Raw genomic sequence first — 27922 nt, forward strand, 5'->3', positions numbered from 1 at the left:
CATCATCAAAATTAAAAATGTTATGCTGAAAGAAAACTACTGACAATCAAGAATACTCTACCTAGTAAAGTTTTCCATCAGGATTGAAAACAATAAAGAATTTTCCAAACTAACAAAAGCTGGAGTTCATCATCACTAGTCTGACCTTACAAGACATGTTAAAGAGAATTCTCATCTAAAACAAAAGGGCACTAATAATAACAGGAAAACAGGGGCGCCTGGTTGGCTCAGTCGGTTGGGCCCGATCGTGGACTCAGTCGGGACTTCGGCCCGATCGTGGTCTCACGGTTCATGGGTTCTAGCCCTGCGTCGGGCTCTGTGCGGACAGCTCAGCTTTGAATTCTGTGTCTCCCTCTCTCTCTGCCCCTTCCCTACTCACACTCTGTCTCTGTCTCTCAAAAATAAGTAAACATTGAAAAAAAAATAAAAATAACAAGAAAACACATGGAAAGTATAAAATTCAGGGGCGCCTGGGTAGCTCAATCAAATAAGCATCCAACTCTTGATTTTGGCTCAGGTCATGATCTCACAGTTCATGGGTTCAAGCCCCAGGTCAGGCTCTGCAATGGGCATGGAGCCTGCTTGGGATCTATTCTCTCTCCCTCTCTCTCTCTCTCTCTCTCTCTCGCTCTGTCCCTCTTCTGCTCATGCTGTCTCTCTCTACAAATAAATAAACTTAAAAAAAAAACTATAAAATTCACTGGTAAAGCTGAAAACAATTTAGAACTTCTGTGCAAAAAATGCTAAAGAAAGTATTTGCAAATCATACATCTGATAAAGAGATTTGTATCTAGAATATATAAACAATTCATACAAGTCAACAACAAAAACAATTTAAAAATGGGCCTTAAGACTTAAGTACTTTCTGTATCTTAAAGATATACCAAAAAAAAAAAAAAAAAGATATACAAATGACCAATAAGCACGTGAAAAGATGCTCAAAATTATTAATTAGAGAAATGCAAATCAAAACCAGAAGATATCATCTCACTTCCATAAGGATGGCTACAACAAACAAAAAGTAGTAATTGTTGGTGAGGGGCAACTGGTCAGTTGGTTGGTTGGCTGGTTGAAGAAATGTGATGCCTTGTGCATTGATGGTTAAAACAGGAACAGTAGCTATAGAAAACAGTACAAAGGTTACTCAAAAAATTAAAAACTGAATAAGCATATGATACCACAATCCCCATTCTGGAAATACATCTAAAAGAAACGAAAGCAGGATCTCCAAGAGATTTTTGCACATTTACAGTCATGGCAGCACTATTCACAAATAGCCAGGAGGTGGCAACCAAATGTTCATGGGCAGATGAATAGCTAAGTAAAATGTGTATATACACATACAATGGAATATTATTCAGCCATAAAAAGAAAGGAAAACCTATTATGTGCTATGACATGGATGAATAGTGAGGATATTACATGAAGTGAAAAAAGACAAAATTCTGTATGATCACACTTACATGAAGTATCTAAACAAACCAAATTCATACAAATATGAAGTAGGAGTGGTTACCAGGGGCTTAGGAGAGGGATACATAGGGAATTGTTTAATGAGTACAGTGTCAGTTTTTCAAGATGAAAAAGTTCAGGGGATCCGCTGTGTGATAATGTGGATATCTGAACTATACACTACTGAGCTATACACTTAAAAATGGTTAAGACAATAAATTTTATATGTGTTTTGTGCAATTTAAAACAAAATAAGGGAAAAAAACAAAATAACCACTTCACAGCAATTAGGAAGGAGTTCTTTTTTTTATAAATAATAACAAGGCAAAAATGCACAAAAATTAGAACACTTCTGAAAAAAACTTGGACACTTCTGCATTGCTGGCCAGAGTCATGTAAAATGGGGTACAGCCACCATGGAGAACAGTTCAGGGTTCCCCAAAAAGTTATATGCAGAATTAACATATGATCAGTCAATTCCACTTCCTGGTATATACCTAAAAGAAATGAAACGTGAGACTCCTATAGATACTTGTGAACCAATGTTCACACCAGCATTATTCACAATGGCCAAAAGCTGGAAACTGCCCAAAAGTCTGTCAACAAATGAATGGACAAACAAAACGTACACACAACAGAATATTATTCAGCCCTAAAAAGTCTGATACATGCTACAACACAGAAAACCTTGAAAAAAATTATGATAAATGAACTAATTCAGACACAAAAAGGGCAAATGTTTTATGGTTCTACTTATCTGAGGTGCCTACTAATACAGACAAAAAGATAGAACACAGGTCACCAGGAAGTGGGGGAAAGGGGTACTGGGTATTATTGTTTAAAGAGTACAAAATTTTTATTTGGGATGACGAAAAAGTTCTACATAGGATAATGGTGATCTTCGCAAAACATTTGTAAGTATACTTAATGCCATTGAACTGTATACTTAAAAGAAAAAAATGATAAATTTTACATTCCTTTATTTTACCAGACATTTACGGGGGGGGGGGGGGGGGGGGGGGATACCACAATGATGCACTATTTGCAACTCATATCCTAAAAAAAAAATCAAGACAAAAAGATCCTATGGTCAATAAGATAAAACCAACAACCAAAGAGAATAAAGGGCAAAAAAAAAAAAAAAACAAGAACACAGTTCACTAGAAAAAGAAATACAGTGGCTCTTAAATATTGAAATATTTATAAGATGCAAATTTAAATTCTAAAGGGAAACCACTTTTTGCTTACATTGGCAAAGATCAAAACATTCCTCAAAAAGTTAAAAACTACCCTACGAGTCAGCAATTGCACTACTAGGTATTTACCCAAAAAATACAAAAATACTAATTCAAAGCCATACATGCACCCCAATGTTTATATAGCAACATTATTTACAACAGTCAAATGATGAAACCAGCCCAAGTGTCTACTGATTGACAAATGGATAACGAAGTTGTGGGGGGTGTGGGTGTGTGTGTATATGTATATATATATACATGTATATAAATATACGTATGTATGTATATGAACACACATACACATACATATACATATCTTTATACACACACACAATGGAGTATTACTCAGCCATAAAAAAAAAAGAATGAAACCTTGGCATTTGCGAGGACATGGATGGAGCTAGGGAGGATTATGCTGAGGGAAATAAGTCAGAGAAAGACAAATACCTACGCTCTCACTCATATGCAGAATTTAAGAAACAAAACAAAGGGTAAAAAAGAGAGAGAGATGCAAACCAAGAAACAGACTCTCAACTATAGACAACTAATGGTTACCAGAAGGGAGGTGGATGGGGGAGATTCAGTAGGTAATGGGGATTAAGGAGAGCACTTGTCATAGTGAGCACCAGGTGTCGTACAGGAGAGTTGAATCACTACATCACACACCTGAAACTAATATTACATTGTATGTTAACTGGGATTTAAATAAAAACTTAAGAGGGGTCCTGGGTGGCTCAGTCAGCTGAGTGTCCGACTCTTGATTTCAGCTCAGGTTGTAATCTCATGGTCATGGGATAAGCCCGGTGTCTATTCTCTCCCCCCTTCTTTCTGCCATTCCCCCACTCACATGTGCATGCAATCTTTCTTTCTCAAAATAAACATTTAAATAAAAACTTAAGAAAAATAAAGGCTTAACAGTACAGGAAGAGCCTCATACCATAAATCAGTATAAACTGGTATAACTTTTATGGAGGGCACCTCAAAAAAAACATTTTTAACCAAGCAATTCCACTTCTAAGCATCCTTCCTACAGACACATTATCTCATTTTTTAAAAACAAAACATCAAGGATACTTGTTGAAAAGTAAAAAGATTGAAACACCCTAAATTTCTCTCAAAAGCCTGATAAATTGAATGATGACGAAGACAATACAGTATTTTGCAGTCCTGGACACAAGGCAGCTCTAAAAATCTCCTTACATACTAATACGGAACAACTTCTCATTTAAATTAAGTGCAAACCAGGTACAGAACAATGGATAAACACAAACATCATACACACACAGAGAAGCATATGCACACACGTATGCATATACTGTCTCTAGATAAATATCTAAGAAAATGGTAACAGTGGTTTGCTTCTAGGGAAGAGACTGTGCCAATGGGTTGGGAGAAGAGGAAAGTCTTCCTTCTCACTGTTTATCCTTTCTACCTTTTAAATTTGGTACCATTTCCATATACACTTGAAATTGATTAGGGTTTCACTGAATTTAGAGATTAATTTAGAGACAAAAAAATTAACGTTTTGACATTATTGAAGCCTTCCCATTCAGACATATGCATGCCTTTCCATTATGGTTATCTTATATGTCCTATGGTATTATTTTATAAGTTCCTTCATAAAAGCCTTGCATATTCATTATAATTATTCTATCTTGCAATACTAACATGGATTTTCTCCCATTACCTTATAAAATGTTTACATAGCAAAAAAAAAAAAAACCAAGAAGGTGTAGAAATGTAGAAAATAAAAAATATACATTCTATATTTACATATATTTTTTAATAGATATAACAAAGAATTGACATCTGTACTTTAGAAAGAACACAGATTAAACTGACAAAAATTTAATTATTCGATAATATCCAGTGTTCACAAAAATGTGGAGAAACTAGTGGAAATGTGGTCAATACAGTGGTCCAGCGGAAGACAATTTGGCAATTATCTATTAAAATACATAAACATATACTCTGACTCAGCAATTCCTATTTTCACACCTATCATCAGAAATTCCCCCAGCAAAACCACACATGAACCCAGAGAAACTACTACACATATACTCTGTGCAGCACTGTTATAAAAAATTGCAAATAAACTAAATGTCCATCAGTAGAATGTCTAAACTATGTTATTAAATCCACCAAATGAAAATATCACACAACAGCTACGAGTAGATCCTTATGTACTAACTCAAAGATATAGAAAACATACCAGTAAGTGAAGAGCAAGTAGCAGGAAGATATATACAGTATACGTTTTTAAAACGCACACACACGCGCGCGCACACACACAAATGCACACATGAAATTATAATTCTTATGGGTACATGTTAGTATGTGCACTGAAAAGTATCTGGAGTAATAAACACTAAATTGGTAATACTACTACTAATCTCTGAGGAAGTGAAGAAAGAGGCCAAGGGACCACTGATGGATGATTTAACAGATAGATTAATACCCTCATGATGCTTACAATATAGCCACAAAAGTTTCTTTTTAACAGTTCTTCATCAGTTACTCAAAATGATGCTACTGTGGTTTTAGAAACTGATAGAAAATCATTAATATACTCAAATCCACTCAAGAGTTATGACAGAATCTAAACAAAAATCTCTTTGATCTAATAAATGAATAATCAATTAACTCATTCAGGTTATCTCTAGGGCACAGAATTTCTAGGCATATGGAATCATTTCTTTCCCATAGGACCACAATTTAACTGCAAAGTACTTTCAAGTAATTTTAACTTTCTGTGGGGATTTCATCCCTTCCCTTGATTTTAAATATTACCAATACCCTAGTCTCCTTAATTTATCTCAATCAAGAGGTTTCAAAACCCGAAACTGTCTGCTTCCTACATCGAGTTCTTTTAACTCGCTTTCTCACTCTTGTAGCCGCAACTCCTCCAGTCGTTGCCAGCTATGTCTGGCTATTCATACCAGAAATCTGGAGGTCATTCTCTATTTCTTTTTTCTTCACTTCCAGTCATGTCATCCCCAAATCCAATCCTACTTCCAAAATAAATATTGAAAATGTCCATTTTTTTTCTTTTCAAATTTTTACTTAAATTCTAGTTTTTGGTTTTTTTCATTTCAAGAAACTGTCCACTTTAATCCGTCTCTTCTGATATATCCCTCTAATCCTAAAAATTCACCATCATTTTGATGCTGGATTACTGACATTATCTACCATATTCCCCAGAATACCCAAAGATCCTTTTAAAAATTAAATCAGACAATGCCAATTACTTCTTACGTGACTTTCCAGTATACTAGGGAGACAACCTAAGATTTTCCCCTTGACCTGTAACATTCTTAACTTTTTTTTAACTTTTTAAAAAATGTTTATTTTTGAGAGAGAGAGAGACAGAAAGAGAGAAAGAGACAGAGACAGAGTGTGAGCCAGGGAGGAGCAGAGAGGGAGACAGAATCCGAAGCAGTCTCCAGGCTCTGAGCTGTCAGCACAGAGCCAGACGCAGGGCTCAAACCCGCGAACCCTGAGATCTTGACCTGAGCCAAGGTCGGAGGCTTAACCGACTGAGCCACCCAGGTGCCCCGATTCCTGCCTGATTGATCCCTGCCTACCTGCTAGGCTCAATTTCAGCACTGCTCTTCCCCATTTCGATCACTAAGGTTCTGCTAAACTAAGCTTTCATTTAGTTCATGGAAGAGCCCAAGATCCCCTTGGCTCAAGGGACCCTATGCACACAATCTTCCTCTGTCTGAAACAATCTTTCCTGAACATCTTTCCAGGCACTGTTTAAATGTCACTCCCTCATATCCTGAGGCAAGGGAAACAAAATCAAAAAACTACTGAGGGGCACCTAGTTGGATCAGCTGGTAAAGCATACAACTCTTGATCTCGGGGTCATAACTCAAGCCCCACATTGGGCCTTGATCTTACTTAAAAAATAAATAAATAAAACAAACTACTGGGGCTACATCAAAATAAAAAGCTTCTCAATAGCAAAGGAAACAACAAAACTAAAAGGTAACCTATGGAATGGGAGAAGGTATGTGCAAACGACCTATCTGAAAGGGTCAGTATCCAAAATATATAAATAACTTATAAAACTAGGGGCACCTGGGTGGCTCAGTTGGGCGTCCAACTTCGGCTCAGGTCATGATCTCACAGTTCGTGGGTTCAAGCCCCGCGTGGGGCTCTGTGCTAACAGCACGGAGCCTGGAGCCTCCTTCAGATTCTGTGTCTCCCTGTCTCTATGCCCCTCCCCTGCTCGCACACTGTCTCTCTCTTAAAAATAAATAAAAACATTTAAAAGTGTTTAAATAAATACCTTATAAAACTCAACACCCAAAAAAATGAATAACCCAATTAAAAAATGGGCAGAAGACATGAGAGGCCATTTCTCCAAAGAAGACACACAGATGGCAACAGACATGTAAAAAGACGCTCAACGTCGCTTACCAGGGAAATGCAAAACAAAACTACAATGAGATGTCACCTCACACCTGTCAGAATGGCTCAGGTCAACAACGCAAGGAACAGCAGGTGTTGGCAAGGATGTGGAGAAAGGGCAAGACTCTTGCACTGCTGGGGGGAATGCAAATTGGTGCAGCCACTCTGAAAATCAGTATGGAGGTTCCTCAAAAAGTTGAAACTTTCATCCAGCAATCACACTAGGTATTTACCCAAAAAATACAAAAATACTAATTCAAAAGCATACATGCACCCCAATGTTTACAGCAGCATTATCTACAACAGCCAAATTATGGAAACAGTCCAAGTGTCCACGACAAATGGATAAAGAAGTTGTGGTACACACACACACACACACACACACACACACACACACACACGGTAGAGTACTGCTCAGCCATAAAAAAGAATGAAATCTAGAGTATTGTGCTGAGGAAAATCAGTCAGTCAGAGAAAGACAAACACCGTATGATTTCACTCATATGTGGAATTCAAAAAACAAAAATGAACAAAAGGAAGAAAAGAGACAAACCGAGTAACAGACTCTTAACTACAGAGAACAAACTGATGGTTACCAGAAGGGAGGTGGATGGGGGAGGGGAGGGGTGAAACAGGTGATGGTGTACGAAGGAGGGCACCTGTTGTGATGAGCACTGGGTGATGTATGGAAGTGTTGAATCACTGTATTATACACCTGAAACTAATATTACACTGTATGTTAACTAACTGGAATTTATATAAAAACTTAAAAAAATAAAGGTAAATGTCACTCTCCCAAGATCTTTCTCTGTCAAACATTTAATTAACCCATCATCCCTGGTCTAAGTAAGTTCTCCCTTATATTATCACACACATTTCCTCGGCTATAGTTATCCAATTTGTAATTTTATGGGCTTTTTTTCGATTTTTAAAGTTTATTTAGAGAGAGACACAAGTGTGGAGGGGCAGAGAGAGAGTGAGAGAGAGAGAATTCGAAGCAGGCTCTGCACTGTCAGCACACAGCCTGGAACCAACGCTCAAACTCACAAACCATGAGATCATGACCTGAGCCAAAATGAAGAATCGGACGCTCAACCGACTGAGCCACCCAAGGGCCCCTGTAATTTAGTTTACTTTGTCATCTGTATCCCCCATTATACTGTATGTTCCATGAGGGCAAAGACCTATGTCCTTATTGTCTATTATTGCATCCTCCGTACTTAACGTAATGTCTGGCCAAAATTTACTATTTTTCTCTAATAAAGGGAGGTAACAAATAACTTTTCTGGGTTGTTCTTTGTTTTGTTTTTCTGCTATCCCACTATTACCTCCCCACAAGTGAATTCTAACTCTATCTCCCCCTCCCTTCCTGTTGTCCAAAGCACAATCATTTCACCCTTGAGCTTCAGTTTACCCATTATAGAATAGGAAATTAAAATAAAGTCCTCAAAAGATGAAAAACTGAAATCTGCCCCATATCTTTGGTTATGACTTTTTACTACTTCCATACTCAACATACATAATTGGTAACATGGTTAATCTTAGACCCTAATAAAAGGTTATCCTACACTAGCTTCTTTAACCCTTAACCAAAGAAGCTAAATAAGCCCGCACTTCCTTCTCCAAACATAATTTAAAATCTACAACAACACAAGTAAACTTCAACTACATATGTTAATTTGGAAACAAACATTCATTTATTCTTAAAACACTTGGTATTCCTAATCTATGATCTAGTGTAATCACTTTGTTTCCCAATGTTTTTTAACACTATTGAGTAAATGGCTTTAAAAAGAATATATCTTCTTTACCTGAATTCAAAAGTCCCATGATCAAGACCCATCTTACTAAAAAAAGTAAATAAATAAATGGGGGGGGGCGGGGGGGCGCCTGGGTAGTTCAGTTGGTTGAACATCCAACTCTTAGTATCAGCTCAGCTCTTGATCTCAGGGTAGTGAGTTCAAGCCCCACGTTGGGCTCCACATTGGGCTCCATGCTGGGCATGGAGCCTACTTTAAAAAAAAAAAAAAAAAAGACTGACTCATCTAACCTAAAGACACAATAATAACTGCATCAATAAGCAAATGAAACCACAGATTCAAAAAAGCTTCAGGTACTGAGTCTACTTTTCCAATACAGATTACTACTAAATAAAAACCTATTCCCTGTGTTTTTTAAGACTCAATTTATTACTAGAATTCTTTCCTAGAGATATGTTCCTCAGAGATTCACTGATTGCTCTTAAAATGAAAGGAATACAAAAAGAACATGGAGTATACCAAAGAAAATCTGTGTCTTCTTCTCCTTGGTAGACAAATTATGGAAAGTAAATGTACAATCCTACCTATCGTTTACAATTCAATGTAGTTGGGTTTTTTTTTTTTACTTTTTAAAAAATATTTCTTTTTGGGCGAGCGCAAGCAGGGAAGGGGCAGACAGGAACAGAGGATCCGAAGCAGGCTCTGCACTGACAGGCTGACACCAGTGAGCCCAACGTGGGGACTGAACTCACGAACCACGAGACCATGACCTGAGCCAAAGTGAGACGCTCAACTGACTGACCACCCAACGGCCACAGTTTTTTGTTTTTTAAACTGTCTAATAAATAGGTGAAACTCTGAAGCAGAGGCAGTCTTATTTCAGTTTATCCCTTTTCTTCAGCCCCTTCATGACTTGAGTTCTACTTTTTTGTCTCTGAATTTTATCACACACCTAATATAACAACTACCAATTTTAAAAGACATACTTGGTACCATACTCATTACAACTACCTTAAAATATACCTCATAATAGATATCTTAAATATATTATTATTACCCCATTTGGCAGATGAGTAAGCTGTTTTGTGTAATCAGGTAGCTTTCCTATGGTATACTGTACTGTTAGGTACAAAACCAGGGTTTGTGACTAAGTCCACATACCTTTCATTATACACCATCCCTTAATCACAAAGAACTGAGACTCATGAACCATTCTAATATACAGACCACTAGAATTCAAACATTAATCAACTGAGGACTTTTGCAACCTAAGGATAGGGAAGGAATTACAAGAATGTCAGACTTGTGTAGAAAATGTCAATTACTGATAATAGTATACATGCGAAATATTAGTATGCTGAACAGGGAAAACAATTATAGGAATACATTTAAAAACAGAAACATCTCCTATAAAATGGGATTAGGAGGAACTTCCATTTTCTCCACCACATTTTTTTAGTACTTGAAGATTTTCGTACTTAAGGGCACGTTTTATTTATTGTTTTTATTTATTTTTAAGGTTTATTTATTTTTGAGACAGAGAGACAGAGCATGAGGAGGGGAGGAGCAGAGACAGAGACAGAATCCGAAGCAGGCTCCAGGCTCTGAGCTCTCAGCACAGGGACCGATGTGGGGCTTGAACTCATGCACCATGAGATCATGACTTGAGCCGAAGTTGGACACTTAGCCAACTGAGCCACCCGGGCACCACTAGGGCATGTTTTATTTTTATAACCAAAGTATTAAAAACTCCTTTCTGGGGCGCCTGGGTAGCTCGGCCAGTTGAGCGACCAACTCTTGATTTTGGCTCAGGTCATGATCCCAGATTCGTAGGATCGAGCCTAGAGTCAGGCTCCCCTCTGAGCATGGAGCCTTCTTGGTATTCTCTCTCCCTCCCTCTGCCCCTCTTCCTGCTCATGCTCCCTCCCTCTCTAAAATAAAATAAAAATAAATAAGGAAAGAACTGTCCTTTCTGACATGCATGTAACTATTCATGTCTGTATATTTTCTATTATGCATCGTTTATATTCATTCATTTACATGACTGTCTCCTCAAAATGAACACTGAGAACCTACCTAAAAATCACATATGACATTTCCTAATTGCTTTCTTTTTAAGGGTTTTAAAGCTTAGTTCCTATTTTGTTTCACATGCCAACAAGAATCACTGAAGTTTTTACAAACTAAGAGATGTGATCAGACCGGGTTTTAGAAAAAATTAATCTGGTTGTAGACTGGAATAAGGAACAGAATGAAAGTTGCTTTGTATATATAAATCCCTATTATCTAACAAAACGGACTATGGTCAACACACAAAACAAAACTAGAGAGAGTGGAGTGCCTTAGAATAAAAGAACACTTAAAGGTCTCAACATTTGAGAGTCTAACGAGGGTAGGTGAAGGAGACGGTCAGAAATACAAAACCGTGTTACTTCACAGACCCAGAAATCAAGAGTTTCAAGGAGTATTTAATTCCAAATGCTACAGAATTAAGACAAAAATGAAGCACTTAAGGATTTGACTATTAAATCACCAGTGACCTCAAAAAATATGTATAGTGTTGTGAGTGAAATCAGTGAAATTTCTTCTGAAAAGTATGGGAAAATGAAGCAGAAGATGTGCAAAAGATTCTGTAGAGATTCTGAAGGATAGAGCACTTTAGCATTCTTATAGACCAACAAAGGAGCAGGCAGAGAGAAGTCAGTGAAGATAAAGAGAATTCCTTCTATCAGATGAGCATTCAATTCAGGGAGTCTACTGGCAAGAAACTCATGATATTTGATCCATTCAAACAGATTATAGATCTTAGCTGCTGTTAACTGCACATCTATTGGCCAGTCATATACTCTGTATTATTTTTAATTCTTATCACATAACAATCACAAAAAAGCAGGCATCATCATACACATTTATCAAATGGGTAAACCAAGGCTCATAGGTTAAATAACTTACCAGAGATCACAAACTAGTAAATAAATGGTAGAGCAAATTGGTTTTAACAGTCTCATCAGGGCATAATTTGCATGTGATAAAAATTTATTCATTTTAGTGAAAATTTTTAGTAAATTTATATACTTATGCAGTCATCAACACGATCTAGTTTAAGAAAACTTTCATCACCCCAAAAATTCCCTCATAAGGGTAGATTTGAACCCAAATCTCTCGTCTTCAAACTCACGTCACACTGCAAATCCCCTAGCAACATCAAGTAACAAAAATAAAAATTTTAGGCAGAAAAAACTCTAAAATTAAGTCCCACTAGTTCCCCTTCCATGTGAGGCCCCAACATACCACTAGAACCACACCCACATTCCACGATCTCAGCAAATTCAAAAGTTTACTAAAATTTGGATATGCCTCATACAAGTACAGCAAAAAAAGTACACAGACTATGTGGTATTTTTTTTCTAAATGCAAAAGGAGTTAGAAATGAAGAAGAGAAATGGACACTTAAATCCAGGAGAAAGATAGGATGAAAACAGCTGGGCAAGGACATAAGGATGGAAAATGTGATATACAAATGAAGAAAATAAGGCATCATAGAAGTCAGGAGTCAGGGTCATGAAAGACAAAGACTAACTTAAACAGAAGCTTCTCTTTGATATGCAACACAAAACTGGAATGAAATGACTTCCTAGGCAAGAGTTAAAACTTAAGAACCAGAACTATACAATATTAAGAGACTCAAACAAAAATAAAAACACAAAGTGAGACAATATGCAAAATAATTAAAGTTGTAAAGTTAAAACTAGATTAATTTTATAGTAATGATTTTATAAAATTGAAACAAAAACAAAATTTTCATTACTTTAGAAACAGAACCATGAACATGTAAGAATTTAGATACCATGTGAGGGCCAGAATTAATTAAAATAAACTGAAATAATTAAAATATAACAATAAAGGGGCCCCTGCTGGCTCAGTCAGTTAAGTGTCCGACTCTTGGTTTCAGCTCGGTTCATGAGTTCAAGCCCCACGCCAGGCTCCAAGGTGACAGTGCGGAGCCTGCTAGGGATTCTCCCTCTCCCTGCCTCTCTTCTCGATAGATAAATAGATAGATAGACAGATAGATAGGTAAAATATGACGACACATAATACAAAGAGATCTAAAACAAAAGGATAAAATAAAAATTTCATTTTTTAATGTTTATTTTGAGAGACAGAGAGAGAGAGAGAGGGAGAGAACAAGTCCAGGGAGGGACAGAAATAGAGAGAGAGAGAAATCCCAAGCAGGCTCAGTGCTGCCAGTGCACAGCCTGACGCAGGGTTGGATCCCACAAACCATGAGATCATGACCTGAACCAAAACCAAGAATCAGATGCTTAACTGACTGAGCCACCCAGGTACCCCTTAAAATTTTATTTAGACTGAATTTTTACTTCTACTCTAACATTTCTTTAATGCTATAGAACTGGAAACACAATTAACTAATCTGATCATCACTGGCCTAACCAAAAGCTTACAAATTCCAAATTAAAGTCCTAGAATATAGCATTAGAAGTCTAAATGAAATGCTCTTCCAAGCACTGAGGCAAAGAGAGGGCTGGCCAACTCTTAACACATTTTTTACAATTAGTTGATATATAGTAAATGTTATAACACACATTTTTTTTAATAAGTGATTTCTGATTACCCTAAACTATATTCAGTCTGGTCCAGCGAACTCAATAATCCAAGAAACATCCCTCTTCTTAGTCAAAAGACATGCTTCTTAGAAATAAATTATAAAATTGCTATAGTATTACAAAAAATAAGTCTCAAACTGTAATGTCTTTTGGTTTCAGAACCGTAATATCAGTTCCAAATTCTTGTAACACTAAATCCAGACAACAGCTCTACCTAGGTGACTACAGCAAAAGTAATATACACATGGCACGGCCACAAAGTAAAAAAACTGAAGAATTTGTCTCATTCTGTCACATTTTGGGAACTTTCTTCTATCTCAAGTAAGCACCACAATCTTACTTAAAATAGCCATTTAAGTATTTTTTAATCCAACCTAAATGTACAGTTAAAAAGAAGTTTACTCTAAGAATTATAATATCATTCTCAATTATTCTAATGAGGTTGCAACAATTCTACTCCTAGGAAATTACAATTATCTTAAATTACAATTTAATATTAATTTTAAATATCAGAATCATACTAAAATATTTAATAATTTAAGAATAAAATGTTGTAAAACCTTTTAAAACTTAAGATCAAATTGACATATAACATTTTATTAGTTTAGGTATATTTTTTAACATTTTAATTAAAAAAAATTTTTAATGTTTATTTTTGAAGGAGAGAGAGAGAGACAGACAGGGCGTGAGTGGGGAAGGGGCAAAGAGAGAGGGAGACACAGAATTCCAGGCAGGCTCGAGACTCTGAGCTGTGAGCACACAGCCCGACGCGGGGTTCAAACTCACAAACTGCGAGATCATGACCTGAGGTAAAGTCAGACACTTAACCAACTGAGCCACCTAGGCATCCCTTAACCTTTAAATTTTAAATTCACGTAACAAATTTGATCTTTGAATTCACTAAGAACACCAGAGGAAAAAAAATCTAGAACCCTCTGGAGAAGAGAAACCTGACCCTTGGCAGTCTATTGACACTAAAGGAGTGGTTAGTGGCACCCTGGGTTGACCGCCCAACTTTGGCCCAGGTCACGATCTTGCTGGTTCACAAGCTCAAGCCCCGCATCAGACTCTGTGCTGACAGCTCAGAGCCTGGAGCCTGCTTCAGATTCTGTGTCTCCCTCTCTCTCTCTCCAGCTCATGCTCTCTCAAAAATAAATAAGGGGCACCTGGGTGGCTCAGTCGGTTGAGCGTCCGACTTCAGCTCAGGTCACGATCTCGCAGTCGTGAGTTCGAGCCCCGCATCACGCTCTGGGCTGATGGCTCAGAGCCTGGAGCCTGCTTCAGATTCTGTGTCTCCCTCTCTCTCTGCCCCTCCCCCGTTCATGCTCTGTCTCTCTTTGTCTCAAAAATAAATGTTAAAAAAAAATTTTTTTTAATAAATAAATAAATAAATAAAAACATTAAAGAAATAAAAATAAGAGTGGTTAAAATTCTTTAACAGTAATGTAACTCTTCAAGAAGGATAAACAAAAACTAGATAACAGGATAATGAAACACATATTCATAAGTTTTTTCTTAAATCAGAGCTATGAAATATTCATTACCTACTTATCCTAATATCCGAAGTTTACCCTTAAATCATATCTTGTAACAGTAAATATCAATACTTATAAGACACTAATCAAATCAGTAACAATAAAACCCCAATGGTCATATCCTTCTTTCAAATTAAAGACCATGAATTTTTATTCAATTGTATTACTTCTTTCAATGTACTGCTATGAAGTTAAAAATAAAATAGAACTAACAAATCCCAAACTAATCATGTGACCAAGTGATTTTGCAAACCTCTCTACACATCAATTTTTAACTCTACGATAGATTTCTCCATTGGTTTACAATTTTTTTTCTGCAGTTCTAGAGTGCTACAAGTGTTGAATGAAACCTGAGGCAAAAAATTAATAGATTTTAAAATATGCAATAAAACAGATAAGCTCAAAATGTGTTGCGATCCAAATTTTAAGACATTTTAAGATGACCAACTTATCTCATTACTAAGTATGTGAATGGTGCTGGCCCGCATAATTCCCTTCCCATTTCTATTTTAATAACAGAAACCTAAGATTACAAAGTGAATTGTTTAAAAAACAGGTTGCAGATTTAAAAAATGTGCAACTGCAACTATGTAAAACAATTTTCTTGCCAAACCAAAATAAAAAATAAGCTACAGTTATTACCCAGAATTCCATAGTTCAAACTCATGAATTTATCCAACAGCAATTTTTCTCACAGACTTTATAGGTCTTACAGATTAGTTGCGCATGAGAACTTTTAGATTTGAATAGTTCAAAACTCCTGTTCAAGTCTAAAATCCCAATTCCAGGAGCGCCTGGGTGGCTCAGTCAGTTGAGCATCCAACTTCGGGTCAGGTCATGATCTCGCGGTTTTTGAGTTCCAGCCCGTTGTCAGGTTCTGCACTGACAACTCGGAGCCTGCTTCAAATTCTGTGTCCCTGCCCCACTGGCACTCTCTCTCTCACAAACAAATAAACATTAAAAAAAAATTTTTTTTAATCCCAATTCTATGATCTCACAGGAACAGGAGAAAATTAACAAACTGAAATTAAAAAATGGGAAATGCAGAGACAAAGTAATCTCTATGCTTGTTTCCTAATTTAAAATGTCCCTCACAAAATACTATCTGAGAATCCACTGTGCTCACCTAAAAAATACAGGCAAACTGAATATGCCAGTCTTCTTAAAATAAATATTATTCAACATAATAATATGTACATTAGTAACACTGCTAAGGGGATAGACAGAGATATTAACGCCTAGAAAACAAAAAATATAAAATTTCCGATTATACACCTTTTGACAACGAAGAGTGTTCCAGGATTTCATATATATTCTTTCCATCACAGTAATTTACCATACCATCTGATTTTCAGACTTTGTCTCAAATGTATTAAGAGTATGCACTTATGTACCTCAAACAAGGGCAAAATAGAAGACTCTTTAACAACACTGTTATACAAAGATGGTACATTAAGCTCCGTATCACGCAAAAGTCGGAAACATTCATGTCAGCACCTGTGTGATATCTGAGTGAAACGGGGTTGTCCCACCACATGAGATACAAAGGTCCGGCCCATGAGATTATATATATAACAGGGAAAAGTAGAAACCACCCTGTATCTTTCTTCCAAGTGTTTAAAAGGGCAGGCAGGAGATGGGAATACATACTGTTAAGGATGCTCTGAAGAAAGATGCCATAAATATGCAACGTATTTTTAACTGCCAAAACACTTCATAAGTACACATAAAAGCACCGAACTCACATTAAGTGTCTGACAGTAAGTATAATAAAGAACTTATTTAGCCAAGGTCAATTAAAAATCATGTTATCTTCATCTTACTATCTGGCACATTAAAGCACCATTAGTTGGTGTCTTTTAAGCAAAGGAATTTTAAATTCTGAGCTCAATCATTAAGCAGAACAAGGACAACATTTTGGTATTATCAGAACGAACCACGGCCTTCATTAGTATATATGTGTTGACATTACAGATAATCCAGATTACACATTTTCTACGTCCTCCTCCCCAAATGTCTATTAAATATAAACCAATTACCAACCTTCCCCACATCACAGCTGAGAACAAAGGAAAAAATGTGACAAAGTTAAATCTTTCATGAAACTATGTGTCGATAATATAAGCTTTGCCCATTTGTGTGAAAGATCTGATCCTTGATCCATTTTATCTGAATGATCTAATACCTGAAAAGAGCTTTAAACTCGTGAGACAAGTTATACTCATTCAAGTTGCAGTATTTAGGAAACAATTATAGACCCTAAAATGTATACAGACATACTGAAAAAAGGGAACATATTACTTCTGATTCAAAAACAGTTTTTAAATAAGACAGTAAAATAATCTAATCGACAACTGCAGTTCTAGAACTTTTTAAAAAGATAGTAAGATTCAAACATTTGCTATTTGTTTACACACTCTTCTCTAGGAAAAGAACAGAAGCTGAGAGAATTCTAACCTTGGCTCTTCCAGTGTTTCAATTTCTAAATGTGTAAAACAAGAATATTAAGTACTTTGAAACAGGACAGCATAGGAGCTAAACTTGGGCACTGTAATCAAACTGCCTGTTTTATACTAATACTACTTCTACCTGGGCATCCTCTCTTTCCTCCTCTACAAATTAGGAATATAAACTACTTATATCACTGATCTGTCACAGTGTCACACTATCAGAGAGGACCTCATTTTGTGAGGATTAAATTATTAAATGCATATTAGAAATCAGTTTGGATATGTGTTGATAATTATGGAATATAAATAACAGGTACACAAAGGTTCAGCATACTATCCTCACTCACAAATTTAAGTTATCATAAGAAACATTTTTTTAAAACTCAGAATTATACTGCCATATACTAAGGGGTCAATATGTGCTATTTTCATTACTCCGCAGGATAACTGCTAAGATTAAAGGAAATAATACATGAAAGGGCCCTGCAGTGTGTCTAGAATGTTGTGTATTAAAATATACATTAACATCCTCGCGTTATCATTCGCAATCAGTATTCGGCAAATATTCGTCTTCAATTAGCTATCTTTTGAACCATTAGGGACTTAATATCTAAGCATAAGCTACTGTATTTCTGTCACCTCTGACAGAAATCTACAAGTTACAATATCAACTGTCCATGAGATACAATGTGACCAGAGCTCAGGAAATACAATGTGTCCAGAGTGCTGGCTTCATTGATATTTTGTAACTGATTTCAACTGACAAGTTATGTTTATTCCACTACCTAGCATATTACAAGACCGCTTCCTTAAAACCAACAGATTACAAGCATTAAACAATAACTCAGGTGACACATCCAAGAATGGCTCCAGTGAAGACCAATCAACACCGAAGACGGGGCGGGGGGAGATTTAACTGGAGCAGTGGACCAGTGTCATCAGCATACTGGTTGGTCAACCACCTGGATGAGCTAGAACACTAGAAGAGCGGACTTCGCGCCGTCCATCAACTCACGAGCCCTAAGAGTCGAAATCCGTCTTTCAGATTAGACACAAACAAAAAGTTCAGTGGGCCTATTTTCTCCAATGCCTACAATCAATCATCCATTGTAAAGGGAGAAAAAGTGTTAAAGATGGTTGCATGCACAGCATTTCCAACGAGTAACTTCAATTCCCACTTTGGAACTCTAGAGGGCACCAGAAATATGCCCTCCTTTGCACCACCCCTCCTCCCGGGTAACGTGAGCAGCTGCAGGAGCCCGTCGTCTGGTTGCTGAGGTTGGTATTGCAGCAGCAGGAGAGATGTCTGCAGCGGTGGAAACAGCAGCGCCCACTCCCAGCTGCCTCACCAGCCATTACCCAGGCTTCACCCCGGGGGCAGCTGCCACCCAAGGAAAGGCTCCTCCCCCTCAAAACAACGGGGATAGACAAGTCCCTTGGCTAAACCCCTACAACCCAACCACGTCCTCTAAGAGCAACAAATTAGAGGCGAAGGACTCACAATGGGGGTGTTCTCCTCACTTTCTGCCAAAGATGCACCAGCTGGGGTTGAAGGCGATTCCTGGTCCTGGGGGTAAAAGCAAAAATGGCAAATGGATCAGGAACATCTAACCAGGTGGGAGAACCAAAGCCCATTCCACCAAGAGGAGGCCGAGAAGGGAGTAAGAGGTCAAGGAGGTTTGGCCCCTCTATTATTGCTCCACAGCCCGCGACCAACAATCCCCTCCTACGTAAAGTGGAGCAAAACGGCGCAAAACATATATTTGGGACCAAAGCCCACGTGAAAGGCAAAATCCGGAGGGAGGAGGCTGGAGGGCACCAAGCCTGCTACTGGGAAGGGAGGGGGGGGAAGGGAAAACGTTGCCTCGACGCCAGCAAGGGAATTGCACTCCCTCCTAAATTTGCCCACCCAGCGTCATCCCCGCCACTCGGGGCACCGATTCGGAGGTAAGGGGCGGCTCACGTCACCGCCGGGCTGCTATCTCCCACATTTGCCCCAAGCAGTTGCCCTGGGCCCGAGACTTGCCCCCCCCCCCCCCCTGCAGTCGGCGACCGGCAGCGCTGCCTCCCCGTCCGCCATTAGAGACCCAGCCAAACAATACGTGAAGAGCGAGAGCCGCGCAGCGCAGCCCAGGGAAGAGAAGAGCGACGGAGGGGACCCGGTGGGGGAAGAGGCAGCACCCTCGCCCCGAAAAACTTGGGGACCTCGGGCTGCCGCGGAGACAGTGGGAGCGCAGCCCCGAGAGCGGGAGAACGAACTGAGGCGCCCCTCCCCCCACCTTTCTACCTCCTCCGCCCCCCCCCCCCCCGCAAGAAAGAAAGGGAAAAATACCCCGCGACCTCCCACCGCCCCGGCCCGGACGACCCCCGCCCCCCGAGCGACCCCCGCCTCTGGCGTCCGCCTCACCCAGCCCTCCCGGCCTCGCCCTCACTCTCGCAGCCCTTCGGGCCGCACGCGAAGACGCCTGTGACATGAGCGGAGCCCGGAGGAGACCCCGAGGCCCCGACGCGGCAGCGGCGACGGCGGCCGCGCCGCGGGGTATTAATCCCGGGTCGGTGGGAGGCTCCGGAGGCTGCCCTCACCCATCTCCGCCTCCCCAGTCGCCTCCGCCTCCGCCTCCTCCTCCCGAGGCTGCGCTGCTCCCAGCCACCCCCACTATCGGCGGACCTGGGCTGGAAAGACAGCGGGGATAAGCCTCACCCGGTTCTGGCTGCGGCTCCGCGGAACGAACCTCCCCTCCCCCGGCCCACCCCCCTTCGGCAACACGCACAACTCCGCTCGGTCCAGTCCCGGGTTTAGCGCTGGTGAGGAGGAGGAGGCGGAGGAGACGGAGGAGGCGGCGGTGCGGCCGAGCCCGGAGAGGCCCCGCCCTCCGCACCCTCATTGGCCGGCCGGAAAGGCGGGCCGCGGCGCCTCGGGCACGTCCATTGGCCACATCTGCCTTCCTTCAGGACCCCCCTCGGGGGGGTGGTCCGAAGGGCTGTCCGTCAGGCGCAGGCCACACCCCCCGGCGTCGCCGTTCCACTCCCCCCCCTCCGCCCGCTCCCGGCCCTCGGCCGCGTCCCCTCCCCTCCTTACCCCCGCCTCCCACCCCGCCCCCACCCCCGGGTCCGTCAGGGTCAGGCAGCCCGAGTTTCGCCGCCCGCTGCACCGGCCGCGGGCTCCGGCCCTGGGCGCCCGGGGTGCCCTCCAGGGCCCGGGACGGCCCGCGAGTCTGAGGCCGTGGCCGCCTGCCCTGGCTCGGGCCTGGGCGCCCAGGCTGCTGCAGCCGCTCCCAACGACCCTGCCCGAGGAGAGACGCGGCCTCGATGTCCCCAACGCCCTCCCTGTCCAGTTCCTGAAGCCCCCCGAGAGGGGCGAGCCCGGGCACGGGCTGCAGCGATTGAAAGTGGGAGGTCGGGGCAGCGGGTGAAGGGGGTTCCCGAGCGTGCCGCGGGGAGTGGGAGCGCCTCCACCCTCGCCTCACCCCCGTGGGGAATAGTCCCCCCACCTCCCGTCATGGCTGCAGGAGGAGACGACGTCCTCCATTTTGTCGGGACTGCTGTGGGAACTTGGGACCAGTTCAAAACCAGACCCCGTGGGGCTGGGAAACTTGTTCCCGCGAAGCCCCAACTGGGCTCCGCCATTCGGCCGGGGGGACGGCCCCTGATGCCGGCGTCTGCGTCTGAGGGGCCCTGGGGGACGGGGGCCACGGTGGAGGGACCCAGACGCCGCTCCCCGCCTCCATCAACCAAGATGGAGGAAGCTGCGGGCTCCCCTGGAGCCGGGCTCCCGCCTGTTGGAAGGGCCGGAGCCTCCCCTCGGTGCGTCCCTCGCCGCTGCCGTCGTCCTCCTCCGCGGCCCCTTTCGGTCGCCCTCCCCCAGCCTCTACCCGGCCTCCCCACTGCCTTCCACCATCTGCTGGTCCTCAACGGTCGATGGGGTCTCCACTCCACCGCCTGCTCCATCGCTTCGCCCGACCGGGGCCGGCCTGGCTGCGGGGAGCCGGGCGACGGTGCGCAGCGTGGCGGCGCGCCCCGGGGCGGGTGTGCCCGGAGAAGCCACATCGACGCTGGGGCTTCTCTTTTGTTCATCGTCTACACCTACGTCTTCGGCGCACGTCAGGGTGCCGTGCGACATCCAAGATTCCATGTAAAGATGAAAGCGGGGCCTCTTTCGTCTCACCCTAGCGGTTGTTCGTGGGATTACAACTGACGGTGTTGGGTAGTAAATGGATGGATAAATTAGACTTCTCAATTTCATGATTCTCTAACACACTGCCTATTAATCCGTAGACGTGTTCTGTTACAATTTAAAGTTCAACACGATGATGAGGAACACGAGTTTTTTAATGAGTTAGTCATCCAAGTTCTCAGTAAAGACTGCCGTTAAACGTGTTTTAGACGTTTACCTCGTAGCATAATCTAGCAGAAATTGAAATTTATTCATTCACTGTGACTTGAAAAATCAAGTAATCCTTCCACCGAGAGCTAATTGCAATAAATATACTGTTCTTTATTTAAAATTTTTTTTTCAATGTTTTTTATTTATTTTTGGGACAGAGAGAGACAGAGCATGAACGGGGGAGGGGCAGAGAGAGAGGGAGACACAGAATCGGAAACAGGCTCCAGGCTCCGAGCCATCAGCCCAGAGCCTGACGCGGGGCTCGAACTCACGGACCGCGAGATCGTGACCTGGCTGAAGTCGGACGCTTAACCGACTGCGCCACCCAGGTGCCCCTTGTTCTTTATTTAAGTTGGAGAATATCCAGCATGCATTTCAACCAGCTCAGAACAGTATTGCTTGCTTTTATTTTTCAGCATTTTAGTTCATAATTGAAATTTTTGTCAGTTTTCAATACAATATCCTCGCAAGACTTTATATTATATTACACAGTGCTGTTTCACATTGACATTCTTGATGTCACTATCTTCACAACAGAAACACCCTCTATTACCAGATGCAGGGCATCCTTGTAATAATTCTGTTGAAAACTTACACCATCCCTCTTCCGCAACCTTACAGCATGGCAATAGCCAGTACTCATTGAGTTTATAGTTGAAAGGCTTGAATACCGATTCTTTCCAGTAAGCTCTGTCAGAGACTTCCACATGTTGTTCAATTTGAGGAAGTTCTTTTTTTTTTTTTTTTAATGTTTATTGATTTATTCTGAGAGAGAGAGAGCATGAGGATGGGAGGGGCAGAGAGAGGGAAGCAGAATCCCAAGTGGGCTCCTGCTGTCAGCACAGAGCCCAATGTGGGGTTTGAACTAACCAACCATGAGATCACTGCCCCACGCTTAACGACCGAGCCACCCAGGCACCCCTAATTTGAGGAAGTTCTAAACTGCTACCAATTCCTGGCATTATTGCCATTTTATAATTAATTAATACGAATGATAATTACAGTAGGATATATTATTCTCATTTGTATCCCTTCATTTAAATCTATGTGCCCAGGAAGGGGCACCTGGGTGGCTCAGTCCATTAAGAGTTTGACTCTTGAGCTAGGCTCATGATCTCACAGTTCATGGGTTCCAGCGTTGGACTCTGCACTGACGGTGCAGAGCCAGCTTGGAATTCTCTCTCTCACTCTCTCTGCCTCTCCCCTGCTTGCTTGCTCTCTCTCTCAAAGCAAATAAACTTGGGGCGCCTGGGTGGTTCAGTCTGTTAAGCAGGCTACTTCAGCTCAGGTCATTATCTCGCAGTTGGTGGGTTCAAGCCCTGCTTTGTGCTCAGAGTCTGGAGCCTGCTTCAGATTCCATATCTCCCTCTCTCTCTGACCCTCCCCCACCCACACTCCGTCTCTCTCTGTCTCAGAAATAAACAAACACTTAAAATTTTTTTTCATAAGTAAATAAACTTAAAAATTTTTAACAAAAATAAGTAAATCTATTTGTCCAAGAAAATGTTCACTGGGTTGCCTGCATAATATCACGGAGAAATCTAGTTGAAAGCTTAGAACTGGTAGGGAAAAAAAAACAACTTTGTATGTCATAATTTAAATAAAAATTACACTTAATTTTATATAAAAGTACTTCTAAAAATAAATATTTGAATATTTATAACAGCATTATTTAATTTCCTTAAAGGTAGAAACAACACAAATGTCCATTAACTGATTGAATGCATAAGCCAAAAGTGGAATATCTATACAATGAAATATTATTTATCTGTAACAAGGAATGATGTTCTGATCCACGGTACAGGATGGATGAACCTTGAAGACATTATGCCAGGGGAAATAAACAGAAGTCCAAAGACCACTCATTGTATGATTATGTGAATTGTCTAGGCTAAGTGTATCTATAAAGACAGAAAGTAGATTATTGGTTGCCTAGGCATAGGGAGGTAGGGAGTGAATGGAGAAGGAACAATGTCTAAAATTAGCTGTAGTGAGGGTTGGACATCTATGAATACACTAAAAACATTGAATTGTTCATTTTAAGTGGGAGAATTCTATGGTACAAATTATAACTCAATAAAGCTGTTGCTTAATGTGTGCGTATGTGTGTGCGCGTTTGTGGAATTATTCAGTACTAATCACAAAAGCATACTAAGCGTTGAAGGAAGGCAACATAAATAACTTACTTGTTGGCCACTCAAAACCTTGAACAAATTACCTTCTCTCTGAGCCTCAGTATAGTCACTTTTTAATGTTTATTTATTTTGAGAGAGAGAGAGAGAGAATTCCAAGCAGGATCCGAGCTGTCAGCACAGAGCCCCATGCAGAGCTGAATCTCAGGAACTGTGAGGTCATGACCTGAGCCAAAGTTGCACACTTAACCGAATGAGCCAACCAGGTGCCCCATAGTCACTTATAAAATAAAGTAATGCAGCGTTGTTGTAACAACCAAATAACTTCTGTTCAAGTGTTAGAACATAAAAATCTTAGAAGTTGCTAAGAGAGTATATCTTAAAAGTTCTCGGGGCGCCTGGGTGGCTCAGTCGGTTAAGCGTCCGACTTCAGCTCAGGTCACCATCTCGCGATCCGTGAGTTCGAGCCCCGCGCCGGGCTCTGGGCTGATGGCTCAGAGCCTGGAGCCTGCTTCCGATTCTGTGTCTCCCTCTCTCTCTGCCCCTCCCCCGTTCATGCTCTGTCTCTCTCTGTCTCAAAAATAAATAAACGTTAAAAAAAAAAAAAAAATTTTAAAAAAGTTCTCATCACAAGAAAAACAAATTTGCAATTGTGTGGTCATGGATATTAACTAGACTTACTGTGGTGATCATTTCTCTCTCTCTCTCCCTTTCTCTCTCTCTCTCTCTCTCTCTGTATATATCAATACAGTTATACTGTGTGTGTGTGTTTGTGTGTGTGTAGAAGAGCTCACCAGTAATTGACATGCAATATAATAGTTATTCAGAGCACAGCTTAGGAGCCAGAATGTCCAAGTTTGAATTCTGGTTTTATCCACAACCAGCTGGGTGATTTTAGTGATGTGCTAACTTTCTAAGTTTTAACATGTGTAAAATATAGATGATAATTTCACTTTCACAATTTTTTGGGGGGGGGGGATTCAATGGGCATACACATGTGAAATTTGCACCTCATACTTGTTAGGACCTCAAAGCTTTAGCTGTTTTTATTACTGATAACTGATTTAGTGGAATATTTTTTAAATTCTTTATAATATGCGAGGAAGAGAAACATACTGATATATCTACCATCAATACTATGCTAGTGCATAATCTAAAACTCACAATCATAATCATAATCACCATCACAAATCTTAGTATAATCACATAGTATGTCTCATCTTCCCAGTATGGATAGTAGGAAACTAGAAGTTCAGAAAGAAGACTTGTTTGAGGCTGGGGATTGGAGAGCTAATGCAGACTAACATTTTAACTTTTACTGTTGAAAAGGAAATAAAAAGCAGGGCGCCTGGGTGGCTCCGTCAGTTAAGCCTCCGACCTCGGCTCAGGTCAGGATCTCACTTCCAGAATTCAAGCCCCACATCAGGCTCTGTGCTGACAGCTCAGAGCCTGGAGCTGCCTTCAGATTCTCTATTTCCCCCTGTGTCTCTACCCCTCCCCCACTCACACTCTGCCTCTCTCTCTCACTCTCTCGCTCTCTCAAAAATAAATAAACTTTAAAAAAAAAAAAGAGAAGGACATAAAAAGCAATAATTTAACTGTTGAAGCACTGGGGAAATTTTTCTGTGGGAGAAGGAAGAGAAAGTGAAAGAAGCTCAACATGGCTAATTGCTTTACAAAAATAGTACACCTGGGTAGACTGCTTCTAGTGGAATTAAAAATAATATCAAATAAAAATTGTCAGTTTTAGCATGTTTGACTTTTATTAATTTGCTTATACTGGGCGATGTTTGGTATCATATTATACCAATCAAAAATCTTAATAATGTTGTTCTACCATTGAGAAGAAAAGATGAAGTCCTGAAAAATTAAAACAAGTCAATTGTGCAATTTTACTTAATAAACTGCTTATATAGTATTTATAGTTCCAGGAATTGTGTATGTTCATTGTGAATAATAACTCATTATCTTCTGAACTCTACGAAGTAGTTAATGTCACTCTCCCACTTTTACATATGAGAAAACCGAAGCAAAAAAAGGTTACAGGGGCAGGGCACCTGGCTGGCTTAGTCGGTAGAACAAGCTATCCTCGATCTTGGGGTCATGAGTTCAAGCCCCATGTGGGGTGTAGCGTTTGCTGTTTAAAAATAAATAAATAAAATGAAGAATAAAAAAAAAAAAGGTTAGGGAACTTATTCAAGGTCACATAGCTACAAAGCGATGGAGAGGGACTCATGGTCCCAGGATTCTTGACTCCACAGTCATACTCTTAACCACCTCAGCATTCTGCCCCTCCAGGATAGTCTTCTCCTAATTCTTAAAATTAAACTCTTAAATACATCATCTTAGATAATACACTCTGGAGCAGTGGCTTATAAATTTTTTGACCATGACAACCACTAGGATATATATTATGCATAGAGACCAATTGCAAAGTCACCTATATTCATTACTGAATAGCAAAAGTTTCATAGTAGAATTATTTCCTTTATTACCTAAGATGGAATTCAATATTTTCTATTCTAGTCTATTTAAATCTAGTCTATACTGTTTTCTTCCATTTTTAAAAAAATAAATAGTGGTTTCATCATTCCAAGTTGATTTCACGGATTATAAACTGTGGTTTGAAAAACACTACTCTGAAGAAAGCAAATCAGGGATAAAATCAAGTTCTAAAACAGAAGTAAAAACACAAGATGATGTCAGAAACTGAGTAATCCAGAATCAACTATGGGTTGAAAAACTCATTTTTTTTTTCAGTTTATTTTGAGAAACAGAAAAGAGAGCAAGAGAGAACACCCACGTGTGCACATGTATGGCGAGGGGCAGAGAGAGAGGGAGAGAGAATCCCAAACAGGCTCCACAGTCAACATAGAGCCTGACGCAGGACTTGATCCCACGAACCTGGAGATCATGACCTGAGCGGAAATCAAGAGTCTGATGCTTAACCAACTGAGCCACCCAGGCGCCCCAAATTCATTTTTAAAAATAGAGATTTAAGCTGTCATTCTTCCTAAATATATGAGTTCCTTATTCCTTCCTAATGACAAGCTTTACACTTGATAAAACTGTAATGCAGCTGATTAACAATGTCTCTGGAAAAGCAATGTATCAATTTAGAAAGAATGCAGAGTTGGAGTGGACACTGATCCCACCACTCATTAACTTGGTGACCCGAGACCTTTCTGAGCTTCAGTTTCTTCTTCAATAAAATGGATTGTACACAATATGCCTGTAAAGAAAAATCCCCTTTCCTTTCCTTTCCTTTCCTTTCTTATCCCCTGGGATCCCAATACCTTCAACCAACCCTTTCTTACTTTTCCAGCTTATTATGAACACTCCATCCTTTCATGTCAGCTCCTATGGCTATTTTATGAAATAATAAAATATGGTTACCCTATATTATTTGCAAAGATGGCTCTTCACTCCTCGTTCCCTGGTTCACACTGGAGTCTGGGAAGCCCTCACGTTCCTCATTTTATGTCCCCGGCAGTTTTGCCCACCCAAGTGCCTTCTAAGCTTTAGAGGTACTCACTGGAAAATAGAAGCAAAGTTTAAGGGAGAATATATATATTAGATGACTATGGAGGTCCTTTCCTGTAACTCAGTTATATGATCTTATAAAATCATAAGCTGAAAATAATGATTTCAAGTTTAATTTTGCCCATTATGGGTTCTTCATATTAACAACTATTATTTTTTGAGTTTCTGTGCTACGTAGTTATTCTCTAAGACATTAAAACCTAAAATTAAGCAGGTCTAACAGTTTGAATTTATGTATTTATATTTTTAAATATTTTACCTGTCTCCACAGAGGGAAAAAAAAAAAAACCCAAACACTTGGAAAACCTGAAAATGTGAAGGAAAAAAATTACCAATAATCCTTGCACCCAAAGATAACTATTGTTAACATCTTTTTCAACACCTTTC

The 27922-nt window shown here is 40.4% G+C and overlaps 1 protein-coding gene across 1 annotated transcript in view; it reads right to left on the reverse strand.

Annotated features, from left to right (window-relative positions):
• The window catches only part of ZMYM2 (zinc finger MYM-type containing 2), a 98430-nt gene extending 78915 nt beyond the window's left edge, over positions 1 to 19515 (reverse strand). Inside the window, exon 1 of the mRNA XM_053903881.1 lies at positions 18978 to 19515. Coding sequence (XP_053759856.1) covers positions 18978 to 19111 — 134 coding nt within the window. The 5' untranslated portion in view covers positions 19112 to 19515. The remainder of the gene's footprint in view (positions 1 to 18977) is intronic.
• Positions 19516 to 27922: the final 8407 nt, after the last annotated feature.

Source organism: Panthera pardus, unplaced genomic scaffold (assembly GCF_024362965.1).
Source record: "Panthera pardus isolate Hobbes unplaced genomic scaffold, ASM2436296v1 HiC_scaffold_1, whole genome shotgun sequence".
Taxonomy (NCBI): Eukaryota; Metazoa; Chordata; class Mammalia; order Carnivora; family Felidae; genus Panthera; species Panthera pardus.